We start from the raw sequence: 13678 nt of genomic DNA, 5'->3' as shown, positions 1-13678 counted from the left end.
TGGTGCATAGATGAGGAATTTCAGCAGGAAATGAAAAGTATAAAAATTTTAATGAAAATTCTGGAACTGAAAGTACAATATATGAAATAAAACATTTACCAGATATGTTTAAATAGCAATTTGCAGACTAGAGAAGAAAAGAGTTAGTGAACTTGGAGACCAATTAATAGAACACAGATTGGAAACAAAAACAAATTTAAAAAGAGCCACAATGACCTATGGGACAATATTTAGCAATATAACATAGATGTGACTTAAGTTCCACAAGGAAATGTAAAGAGAAGCAGGCACATAAATTTTGAGGAAATAATCATTAAATTTTTTTTCAAATATGGTGAGAATATTCAAGAACCTTGGCAAGCTCCAAAGCAGAATCAATACAAAGAAAATCACATGTAGGAATATCCTTAACATATCACACTGTATAATATACTGAAAATCAAAGATAAGGAGAAAATTCTTGAAAGCAGTAGAGAAAAATGACTCACTGTATTCAGAGGAACAGAGATAAGAATGATGGCTGGCATTTCATCAGAAGCATTAAAGATCAGAAGAGAATGGGATTACACCTTCAAAGTGCTAACAGAAAAAATAAGCTGTCAAGTAAAAATTCTATATCCAGCAAAATTATCCTTCAACAATGAGGGCGGAATAAAGATATTTTTCAGATAAACAGAAGTTGAGAGAAGCTGTTGCTACCAGACTTGCAACGCAAAAATGCTAAGAGAAGTGCTTCAGGCTGAAGAAAAGATAACAGATGGAAATTCTAATCTATAGGAAGGAATGAAGAATGCCAGAAATAGTAAATGTGTGGGTAAATATATTACTATCTTTTTTCCTATTTATTTATTTTTTTTATAATATGACTGTTTAAAGCAAAAAATAAAACAAAATAAAAATAACATTTTATTATGGTGTTTATAACACATAGAGGTAAAATACATGACAACACCACAAAAAGGATGGTGGTGGGTAGAAACACACTGTTTCAAAGTTCTTGTTTCAGGTGAAGTAGTACTTTACACACTAAATTAAGGCTAGAGACACTGTATGCTTATATTAAAGATGCTTATGTAATCAAAGCAGCAACTAAAAAAAAAAATGTTTAAAAAGGTAGATTAGAACTTTCCTGGAAAATACAAGTCACCTCAAAGTTTGCAGAAGTCCCACAACCTAAAACAAGGCCTAACATATACTGAGCTCTGAATAAATGTTAAATTAAGCAATAGACACTTCTGTAATAAAATTAACAGGATCGGAAGTGATAAGCATCATAAAAGTGGCAAAACAAAATGTCATTTGAGTTCAGAGGTGAGAAAGATTATTAGGTAGAAAGTAGATAAAATAATTTTAATTTTGTACTTGTGGAAAATAAAAATCTTACGGGTTCCCTGTGTCGAGGGAGATTTTTTCTAACTGTGGTAAGTGAACCTAGAATCTCCACTTAATCAAGATATAGTCCTTGGGGATTTACTCCAAGGTCCCTTGAACTCCCAGACTAGGTGAGATCTCCTGTGTGCCCTGTGACAATACCCTGTGTTTCTCTTTCATGTCATTGATCATGATGAAAATTTAACAATTATGTCGTCATGTCTTTAACATGTGTCTCTCCCATGATATGGTGAGCTCTGTGAGAATACAGACAGGGCAGTGTCCACAGGGCAGTGCTGACACACAGGAGGTCACTGATGACAATTTATTGAATGAATTACAGCCCATGAGAGATAGGCGAGATCTTAGAACTCATCTAGATATTGTAAGTATGTCATTTTACAGGTGAGCAAAGAGTCCATAGCAACAGATCTTTGAGCATGTAAATGGTCCAATTGGGACTGGAACTGCTCGAAACTAAATTTGCAGATCTCTAGGCCAAAGCTCTCTCTGTTGGATCAAGATGAGGCTTCACCCTTTGCTCCATCTTATACTTTGGTATGAACAACAGTCTGGGTCGGGAGCATAACATCTGATGACCAAACAACTGATGAACACAAATCTCAAAGTCATGACATTGGTCTTATAAAAAGTTACAATGTTGTAGCCAAATGAACAAAAATGATAGCGTGTGTGCATAGGGTGTGTGTGTCTGAAAAAGGTCAACTGAAAAATGACTTTGATTTTAAAATGCTCACACTTTAAGTTTCCTCAGAAACTATTTACACATCAATCTTGTGAATAAATGACAAGTCCCAACGAAGAACATCTAAGGCAAGACCTTAAAATGCAACAGACTAACTGTGACCCCCTGCCAAGCTGATAAAAGAAAAAGACAAAAACAATAGGCATATTCTCATAAATTAGATTACAAAAAGAGACACTTATTGGAATGCAGAGTGTGAAAATTTCCTTCTCTTTTCATTTCTTACTCCTATAGATGTGACCCCTCTCTTTCTTGTTTACTGTGCGAAGTCAGTTAATGATCGCTATGAAAACCACCATTTCTAATTCTGAGAGCTGAGTCTTCTCTGCTCCACCAGCACCTCCCTCCGAAAGGAGCTCAACACATCCCTCAGTCAAAGAGGACCAGAATGGATTAGGGCTTGACAGGAATACATGAAACCCCCCTTATCCCCCAGGACAGTCGTTTCCTCCACTCAGGAAGTACCTTTACTAAACCAGTGCTTTGCTCTTGTTCACAACAGTTTTTCCCCAGGGCAAAGGCTCACTTGCCAGCCGGGGGCCACCATCAGGAAAAGGACAGCATTGCTTGCTGCTTGCTGCTCCATTGCCTTTTCCAATCCTTTCCGGGAATGGCTTCCTTCTCCCAGTGGATGGTGTCAGAAATTCTAAGGCAGCCGCTGGGTCTCCTTCACCACAAACCTCCCACTGCAACAGGCAGTGGCCAGGAGGGAGAGGAAGTCGATCCAACACGTATCATAAGTCATCCCGACCCGAGATTTCCCATCAGCGGCCTTTGCATCATTTCCATTCCAAATCCTTCATTCCAACTCTGAAATCAGGCCACTGTGCTTGCAGGATAGGCAACGGCAGCTTGGTGATGACCGGGAGGTGCTATTCAGGACAACCCACATCCCCCCAGCTCCTTCCCACTCTCACATGTTTGTTATCCCTCTAAATGTCACCGGGCTTCTTTTTTTCCTATCACTTACAAAAACACAAAGAAAAACAATATTATAGAAAACTTTGTAATGGAAAAGACTTCTGTAGGATACACAATTCAAAACCACAATTCCTTTTTATTTTATTTTTTTTTTTCCCACTGCGCACCAGCTTTGTGCAATTGGCACTTATTTGGGACAGATTTCAAAGAAAATGTTTTTGCAGTTCAAAGATAAACAGGTTTTTAGTAAACTGTTAAAAAGATTTTTTTCTTTTTCTTCATTGCCAGTGGAACATACTCAAAAAGTAAGAGTGGGAAGACATTCTCCCTGAGTTACACTACATGTGTAGACCTAGTTTTCCGGAAATTAAACAGTACATAGGATAATCAGGGCTTAGAGTCCACCCCCAACACCCTGTCCCCGCCCCAAGTTAGGTTTTATTATCAAAATAATGAGGGTGAAACACTAAAATAATCATATGTGATAATAAAGACACAGTGTTTTTTGGGGTTTTTTTAAGCTCTATTTTTGTTATAATATTAATCTCATATGGGCTTCACATTAAAAACCTATGTTAATTCAAAGCATAAAATAAAAAAGGGTACATGCCATGTTAACAAGGCCTCTGTTTATATCAACTACAACTGAAAATGACCCAAATGGATCTATCAGGGAATAAAGAACAAAATGAGAAGAAGGCCAATCTGGAATCCACAGGCCATCAGAAAGGGGGACAGGCCAGCGGGCTGAACTGACACCAGCGTCCAAGGAAGCTTTCAAGCCCACTCTGGGGTCTGTGGAGGACACTGTGTTGGGCAGTCTCACACATGCTACCCTTCAAAGGCTGGATTTTGCCTCTTGCCTCATATAGCTTTTGTTAGGAACTAATAATCTCATGTCATATGTAAGGAACTTACAGAAGGGGCTGCCGACTTCAAGGCCATAAGCCCCTGGGGGAAGAGTTAAACCTCTGGAGAGACCGTAAGAGGAAATTTAAACGGAAACTAAAATTCTGACAATGGAGGCATGACTTTCCTTTGGTAACTTTTGATGATTCTACCAATGGAAAATCAAATCCTTCCCCTTTAAAGCACACGAATGCAAATGGTGCAATAACGCAAAGACTCCAAGCTAAAGTAACAGGGCAGATACATCCTGTCTTTTCTTTTTGAGGAATGGGATATATATATATATAGTGTATATGTGTGTGTGTATGTGTGTGTGTGTGTATATATATATATATATATATATATATATATATATAGTGTATATATATATATATAGTGTATATGTGTGTGTGTGTGTGTGTGTGTGTGTGTGTGTGTGTGTGTATTTTTTTTTTTTCCTTGTAGGAAAATAGACTCTCAGGTCCCTCTGCTCTTCCTGAGCTAACAGTGCGGGGACCTCCTCAGCATTATTTCACGGTGAGCAGATGGTAGTCTGAAATTTTTTTGATAAAAACAATCCACTGGCAGGGGTTGCCAAGAGGTCAGTGGAACCCAGATTAACAATTGATCAGCTCTAATGGACCATCATAGCAATCAACTCAGAGCCGTACACAGACCTGCTACCCCAGGAATAGCAATGGGGCTGACACCCAAGCTATTAACAGACTTACGCTTAATAGCATCAATGCTTTGCAGCTTCAAAGCCTTCACCTGAGCAGACATGCAGTTTTCAATACACATCCATTCTCTCAAAGGCCTCCCTCTTACAGGTTTCCACAAAAGAGCACTCGGTTTACTCTGACGCGGAAAAGATTTCACTGAGGTCTGAGGGCCGGGTAGTGAAAGACACTCTGCAATATTGACTGATTATTTAAACATCTACTCATGTGTTCCTACCACAGCTGTAGCCTCTGATATTTCTCATGTACTCATACAGAACACACGACTGGGGAGGAAAAAACTGGGCTCCCCCTCTTTGTTCGCAAGAGCACAAAAGCTATACTACGGCGGAGACTCATTTTCTCCCCCTCCATTTTTTTTCAAGAGGCTGATGCTGCACTCGTGTTTACAGCACCACATTTGACGAGGAATCAGTTGTGCTACACGAGGATTTTTATTGTAAAGCTTTGATAATGGGAAAGAAGTCAGAACACTCTTGAAAGATAACAATAGCTCCAGACAGACAAAAAAAGAGCAGCTCGAGGTCAGTTGAGCTAAACCACAGAGCATTTTTCCTCTGCTGAAGAATAAAAACCCCGTAAAGTCAATTAAATCATTCCTTCTCTTGCCCACCTACTTTTATTAGACAACCGTTCTAAGAATAAAATTAACTATATGAGCCATAAACACCACATTTTCCCAAACAGTCCTGACTTCCAAGAATCTTTTTGGCTCTCCTGCAAATTCACTCCTTCCTATTGGACCAATGGATTCAAACAGACTCCAATTCAAACAGAATTCCATCTGTCTGGTCCAGAAAAACCCACGATCAAGGACATTCTCTTACAGAAACACAATACAAGGGGCAAAATCAGAAAATTCCACATTGATGCAATATTATTATCTAAATGGACAGTCCATATTCAAATCTCTGTTTCTGGTTCAGAATCCAATTTAGGATCACACATTGCATTTAGTTGTCATGTGTCTTTAACGTCCTTTAGTCTGGAACAAGTCCTCAATGTTTCTTTGTCTTCCTTGACCTTGACATTTTTGAAGAGTCCAGCCAGTTTCTTTGTGGACTGTTCCTTAATCCAGATTTCGCTGATGTTTTATGACGATTAGACTCAGGCTATACATTTCAGACACACTGTGGACGAATTCTATATAAGTGATGTTGTTTTCTTTCTGGTCATCATATCGACTTTGTTTCATCACTGATGATATTAACTTTGATTACCTATTTAAGATGTCTGCAATTTTTCTCCATAATAAAGTTCTATTTTCCCCTTTTAATTAATAAGTAGACTAATAAGTAATTTGTGGGTAGATGCTTCAAGACTGTCAATGTCCTGCTCTTCATCAAACTTACTTGCTAGTTTTACACCCATTGAAGATGCTTGTCTGAATCAGTTACCATAATTTTCTAACTACATCGTTTCTTCTATAGTAGTTGACATTCAACTGTAGGAACTTTCCCTTCTCATTTATTTATGTACTTATATATTTATCTGTTTATTTATTGTCAGAGCGGACTCTTGGATTATTTTATTCAACGTTATAATCTAATTTAAGTTGATTTCAGTTGAGTGTCTGTCATACAGTACCAGAATATTCCTGGAAAGGCTTCAGGAAGTCCTGAGGTGAGGGAGACAGTTTCCCTTGGCCATGAACTCAAGAGGTCCTCCCAATCTTCACATTAACAAAGGTGCTTCCTGACGCCTCATTAAATCCCTCTGGCCCACTCTAGACAGTGCAAACCCTCTGAAAAGGAGGCACAGTAAAGGCGAGTGTGACCAGTAAATGGTCCCTGGCTCTTCCTGGAGCCACACCGTGGTTGTGGCTGTAGGAAGACAAGGTGCTTCTCTGTGGATCCAGCTGACCCCTCTGCTCCTTCTCTTGCTGCGCTGCTCAAAGAGCTGGGCTGGCCTCCTCACTCAACTCCCAGTGGCGCCAACAGTCCCCGAACGGCTCCACCTTCCCCTGGAACCTCTTGTGCTTGCTACACTCCTGGCTCTGTTTGCTTCATAATTTGGGTATTATGCCTGAAATTGAAACCCAGGTGGTAGGCTTGATATTTTCTACTTCCCCTCTGGACCCATTCTTTTATTTTTTTCCTAGTTCTTTTCAATTTTATTTTTTTATATTAGTTTCAGGTCTACAAAACGACATAATGATGAGACATTTATACTACTCACAAAGTGATAACTGCCCCCCAAGTCTACCACCCCTCTGACATCACATAAAGCTGTTACGATAAAGCTGTTGACTATATTCCCTATGCTGTACTTTACATCCTGTGACTGTACACACACACACACACACAGACACGTATTATTCTACTTCAGTTTCAGGTGTACAGTGCAGTGGTCAGGAATCTACACAATCTATGAAGTGATCGCCCCAATAAGTCCAGTGCCCATCTGGCACCCTACATCGTCTTTACAACATTATTGATTATATTCCACATACTGTATTTCACATCCCTGTGACTATTTTGTAACTACCAATTTGTACTTTCTAATCCCTTCAAAAACTATGGAACGCTTCACAATGTGTGTGTCATCCTTGCGCAGGGTCCATGCTCATCTTCTCTGTGTCATACCAATTTTAGTATATGTGCTGCCACGGCCGAGCCCTCCAGGCCCATTCTTCACCCTTCTCCACCCAGTGCAATGTCTCAGGAGGCTGAATCAAATCAACTACACCAACAGCTGGATTCAGCCAAAGGTGGGTACCAGAAAGAGATCAAAAGGCTAAAGATAGTTATTGGGGTACCTTCCCCTGAAATTCCAACCCTGCCAGCTCAGCAAGGGGGACTGCACCCCTCTGTCAAGTGCCCTTTCCATAGAGCTACGACCCCTGGCTTCTGAAGACCGCTTCCTCACCTCTCTCCTTCTGGTTAGGAGGTGGGCTTGCCCTGGGGCACAACACCCCTGCTTATTGGTTGCTCTTACCATACGTTTTTAAATATTCCATTTTTTATGCTTTCCTCAATTATCCCATTTGATAGTGTATTCTTTTATCCAGAAGGCAAAAAATATAGATGGGAATGATGACAAGAGGTACATCCATGAGATGGAGCCACAGGCTATCTTAGGTACCACCGTCTTTTTCTGTGTGTGCTTGAAGATTTATGGCTGTCTTTATCTTTTCCAGGTAAATGAAAAATGTGACCACATGCCATTAAAAAAGCTATATTCTATCAAAGCACTGCTGTGAGGAAAGCCACAGAACTCAACATGACAATACAGTAGGGGCCCAAAGGAACTTCTAAATATTATTCAGTTCACTTGTTGCCTTTTACTATGCTTTCTATGTACAAGACAACATCAAAAGGCTTCTCAACCAGACACAGGTGTGCCATGACTACATATGAGATCCAGTGAAAGAAATTTATTAAGTGGATGTCCAAACCCCACATCTGTGAATGACTTAATTTTTAAATATAATTAACAGTCAATTCAACATTAGCCCCATCACAACATTGCTTTCCATGACTTAAAATGCAGCGAGAGATGTGTCTACATCCTGCTATCTGTCTTATCAATTTACCATTCAGAGTTCTGGTAATTACTGACACTTGACTGAATAACTCCCCCAGAATCGGGGAGGAGTTCATCAAAATCTGGGTACATGCATGTGAGCATGTGTGATCACCCATTACGTGTCATGGTGGAAAATGGTTGAGGACTGCTATCCTACCTTATCAAAAAACAGGCAAATTTATTTCACCACTGTACTCCCTCCTCAAAAGCTTTTCTTTCCCAACCCCTAGTGCCTAGTATTCTTGGTACACCAAGAATTTCTCCTCTGGCAGCGAACACAGGAAACAACTGAACTCAAGTGATAATCAGTTACCTGCAAATCTGCATCGAATTCGTGTTTCAGGTGTGCTTCTTCTGCAGCCTCCACAAGACGCTGAAAAGACAGAAAGCAACATGACGGATTACAAGTGTGGTCTGCACCCCATTTCAACAAAGTGAAAAGACTGAGGTTTCTCCACTGCCCCAAAATGACAGATTATATCATGGCATGTTCACTGTGACGTGTGCCTTTGCTCCCATAAAAATGAAAATAATAACACCAATGTCAAAATCCAGTTTTTGCCTTCATCATTCCACAAAACAACATTCTTCCAAAAACCATTTATTGTTATGTGTGTATAAAGCACACATGTTCTATACCCATTTTCATAACAATTTAAAGACACTGACCCTTGAGGTCCTATATGGATTCCAAAACCTACCTAGAAAAATGCATTCCTTAGGTAGAGAAGGCCCTTCATCAAGATTTATTGAATTGAATTGAGTCCAACTTTAAGTGGGTTAACTTTTTTCCCCAGTGGTTTGGAAAACACTACTTATTTTAATTCCCTCAATCATTCAAGGTCAATTCTTTCTGTCCCAGTTCTAGTATGTAATTATCAGGTGACAGTTATTTGAATTTTATGGTACATCAATGCCATTTTGACAATCTGCCTCCCAATAAGAAAATCACTGAAATTAATCAATAAGCAGTAATCATAAATACACAACTGCTATTCTTATTAGCCAACTAAATCCAACCAATTCATACTCTTATGAAAAATACTTAATGAAGTCCCATTTAATAATTATTCAACTACCAAAGTTATTTTTATCGTTACTTCCCACCATGAAAATATAGGCTAGGAGATTTTGCAGAAAACTCCTTTAGTTAAATAATATTTCACTGAATTTTCATAGAACTAAGAGCAAAACCTTTAGACCCAAGTAAAAATTTGAACCATTTCTATTTTTCCATCATTAATCTGGCAGCCTCTGCTGCCTTTACCTTGCTTTTCCTTGGAATACAGACTTGAGTTTAATAGGCCTTGTTTCAAAAAATGACGACATTAGTATTAATCTCCAAATGATCACAAATCCACAGACAAATGTTCCATGAATAATTGTTAAATTAGACATAAAAATGAAAAGGCTGAAACATATTTAGATAACTTTAGGCTCCAGTATAGAGCACGGAAGCCCTCTCTCTCTCTAGGCCATACAATGAAAGAGAGAGGCCAGCCAGAGACAGTGTTATACAAAGACAGGAACCTGGAAGGGGTCACATTGGTCAGGAAGGGACTTCTCCTTCTCTGGTCAATCAAAGAACAGACTCCAGGAAATATTACAGGGCCGGAAACAGAAGACCTAGTTCTAATTCTAGCCTTGATGCAACCCATTACAATTGTGAGATCTTAGGCAAGTCCCTTCCTCTCTGGGCCTAGTTTCCTCATCCCAGACACATGATAAAGTGACCCCAGAACAGTGGTTCTCAAAAGTGTGCCCTTTCCCACTGGAGCATCAGTTTCACCTGAAAATTTGTTAGCAATGCATATTCTCAGGCCCCATCCCCGTCCTACAGAATCAAAAGCTCTGGGGGTGGGCCCAGCAATCTGTTTTAACAAGCTCTCCAGATGATCCTGATGCCACCGAGATTTGAGAACCAATGGCTAAAACCACCACTTATCCCAGACCGCATCCCTGATGCCTTGATTAATGAGCTCCATCAACCCTCCAAGGTATTTCAACTCTCATTTATCTCTTCAAAACCTGTGTACATATGTGTTTTCACGATGGGACACATGAAATACTTTACAGAAGAGAGGCATAAAATGGAGAGGATGAGAAATAGAGAAAGAAAAATAAGGAGAGACAATATCTATGTAGACCGTTGGCCCCAAGCTTTCACTGGGTCAGCCTTCAATGGATCATGGTCTTCTTGGAAACATCCCAGTAATGAAGCCTGTCAGCCTCCAGGGAGCACGATACAATTTGCAAACATATTGCTGTGGACCCTAACAGATGAGTGACAGGCAGTGATATAAGAGATCTACGTATTTGTGAAAGTTCATTCTCTTAATCTTTTTGTAATAGACTTAGAATTTCTATGCATGTATCATAAAATCAGTTACATATTGAGCTTTATGGAGTACACATAAATATTACACATGTCTGAATATTTACATTATCGAAAAATGTCATGCATTTATGTATTTACTTAAACACATAGAAGTTGCTTTTTCATGGTGTCTAAGCATTCTGAGAATCCAGGGAATAAATGTCAATGAAATACATAAATGATCAAAAGATAAGAACAAAATAAAATTTCACAATAACCAGGACAGATAATACTGGAAAAAGTGAAGAATTGTAAATGTACAAAAACAAAAAACCAGTGTAGGACCAAAAAATAAGAGAACAAGATGGAAATGAAAGGCATATTGAAACTATTATGAAAGAGCACAGCATGAAATGCATTTCATATATATCATTTTATTTACATTTGTGTGTATGTATGTATATGTATATCATACATACCATATAACATTCAAATATAACATAACATGAAATGTATTTCAACCACAAATACTGTAATACAACACATGGAGTACCAGAAGGTAACACACTAGAAACAATTCAGTAAAATTGCAGTAATTACTGAGATTAGCCAGAATATTGTTCTCTGTGTGGAGCAGTGAGTACATGAGAATTTGAACCCTGCTGCCAGTTTTTATGTTCTTTTTCAGGTTAAATTTGCTGCATGGCTTTTTTAACTTAACTTATCTCACACATTTCTTGTTTCCATGAAGATACCATCCCATCATAGTCACCATTAAGCTTTAGGAAATATGATTCAGAAAAAGATAGTCAACTGTTAGCTACATAATAGTTGCCTCATGGAAAACAAATGGATACTTTGGAACAGGGTTTTTTGAAAGGATATTTTTGTGCAGTCAGCCACGGGGTTATCCCAACCTGCTCTTTGATGCCATGAGAGACAGGCCTACATTTTATGGGATAATTCAGGGGGAAAGCCCCCAAGAACAGGCTCAGCTGTTAGACAGTATAGTAATGAGTAGCAGGACCTCAAGAACCACGTGCCTTTTAGAAAGAACAAAGGATAGATGGTCTTTCCTCTGCAACACTCTTATAAAGATAAACGGGTTAAAAGAAATAGTATCTAAGAAGAAAATCATGTGTTATAAATCTGCTAAAACAGAGTCCTGGGGACAGACGTTTCTACTGTTAATAAAATAAAAATAAATTGAATCATCATTTAAAAAAGCGAGACCACTCAACTTCCAACTCTTACGTTTGTCTGCCAGTAGAAAACAACCTATAATGTCTCTTTCCTATACAAATATCCTTATTATCTAATTCAAATTAAGTATGTTTTAAAAATAAGTTTGATTATCACTTGTAGGTAAGAAAACTAAATTTAAATGTGCTGATATTTTAGTTATATAAGGAACTGCCACTGAACCTGAGGAAAACTGTTATTTTATTGTACCTATTAAAAAGGCAGTATGTTTTTAATAAAGTTGATTTTCTCTTGTATGAATTCCCCTTTTGGATCTGCTGATGAAATTATAAAATTGTGACTGTGGTTTTTAATTAAAACTGAGCACTGGAAATAAAAATGGCTTTGAAGACTAGTATTCAAAACTGAGCTTTGAGGTAAGAAAAAACAGTTTTGTCCACAGGTTTCCCCTCCCCATTTAATGCCCAAAACATTTCTTTACTCATCAAAACTGACAACAGTATACTGGAATGTACATCCTAGAATTGGAACAAAGCACCTAAAAGCTCAAAAGCTGTAATTCATGAGTTGATGTACATTTCATTGACTTTTATATTTCTAAGTAACTCCTCCTCTTTGAAATAAATACAAACAAAAGCTATCTCCGTAGATAAGAAATGCTAGATGCCATGGACCATGGATAGTATTTATGGCTGAAGTGAAGGCAAAACTGCCAAGGGGGATACAAGGATATTAAAGCACTGCATTTAATATCATATCTCATTTCTTGTTACAATGGCCCCACATTTTCCCTACTACACTGCAGAATGCACAGTCTCCCAGCTCCTCCCCCAAAACACTTAAATCACCGCTAGGGTTAAAGACATCATAGAGGTCAAACTTTCTGTCATGGTCCAGAACGGAGAAAATAGGACACCATGTCAAACTAAAAATTGGATCAGAAGAAGAAAATGATTTTTTGTTCTATTTGTATTTCATCTTTTTGTTCCTGGTCATTTTGGCTTAACAGAAGAAAAGATAGAAAGAAATGTACAGTGAGAGGTGGGGGAACGTAATGGAAAATGTGATTACACAACCAAAATAACTTACTACTGGACTCCTGCTGATTATGTCAGAATGAATAAATTGTGTACAAATGGAAAAAAATTTAAATAAAAATCCCTAAAATTTGGGGGAGAGGGGAGCAGACAATTATGGACTAAAAGTCTTAAAGCAAAACAAATATAAAAACTATATGGAGTAGCGAAGAAAACAGTTGTTTCTATTTCTCATGATAAAACTAAAAAGTGTTGGCTTGTAAAACTGTCATAATGGGATATTGGAAAACTTCAAAGCACTTAATATCATTTAGTGGTTTTCATTTAATGTTTTGCAACAACATTTAATACTCATACCAGGGTTTTTACTGCCTTTTTTTCTGGAATGAATACATAATTCTTTCTCAAAGAATGTTTAAGCTCAACTCAGGGGATTAAAAAAAAAATCTATAATCATTATCATGGATTTAGCTGCATTGATAATTAACTTGGAGCTAGTTTGTGAATTGCCATTAATACCAGAGTTGGAGATCATATGAGTTTTCCTTCAAATCAAAAGAGCCAAATGCATAGAAAAACAACCAAAGGCGTTATCAAGAAGTAATAATTACCACCATAACCATCCCAGTGTGGCATGCATCATTCATCTTTTCCTTACACTAGGTTTAGTGGTTTTTGTTTTAAAAGTTACAATTTGATGGAGTAAAAGTTGCACCTTTCGCCAACCAGCGTATACATTGGGTTAATGATATCCTAGCATCGTGTTTCATGGCACTGCTTGAACTCTGCATGCTGACCATCTACACAGGTGAGAACATAGGAAACCCAAATCCTCTCTATAGTCACAGATTTCAAACTCATTTGATCCCAGAAACAAAATGAAAAATCTCTATCTTTATTAAATGCC

The 13678-nt window shown here is 38.2% G+C and overlaps 1 protein-coding gene and 1 non-coding gene across 4 annotated transcripts in view; both read right to left on the bottom strand.

Moving 5' to 3' along the window:
* Positions 1-13678, bottom strand: part of CACNA2D3 (calcium voltage-gated channel auxiliary subunit alpha2delta 3) — an 829919-nt gene that overhangs the window by 567317 nt on the left and 248924 nt on the right. For all 3 annotated transcript variants that reach the window (XR_002136724.2, XM_074313124.1, XM_074313125.1), the window contains exon 4: positions 8528-8587. Coding sequence is in view for 2 of the 3 variants with exons in the window: in XM_074313124.1 (XP_074169225.1) it covers positions 8528-8587 (60 nt within the window). In the remaining variant the exon portion in view is untranslated. The remainder of the gene's footprint in view (positions 1-8527; positions 8588-13678) is intronic.
* Positions 7199-7305, bottom strand: LOC141567406 (U6 spliceosomal RNA). The gene has a single exon (XR_012489990.1). It is a non-coding gene; the product is annotated as a U6 spliceosomal RNA (small nuclear RNA).

The sequence above is a fragment of the Rhinolophus sinicus genome, linkage group LG10 (assembly GCF_036562045.2).
Source record: "Rhinolophus sinicus isolate RSC01 linkage group LG10, ASM3656204v1, whole genome shotgun sequence".
Classification (NCBI taxonomy): domain Eukaryota; kingdom Metazoa; phylum Chordata; class Mammalia; order Chiroptera; family Rhinolophidae; genus Rhinolophus; species Rhinolophus sinicus.
Note: the sequence above shows the minus strand (reverse complement) of the source record. Positions and strands in the feature narration are given on the sequence as shown.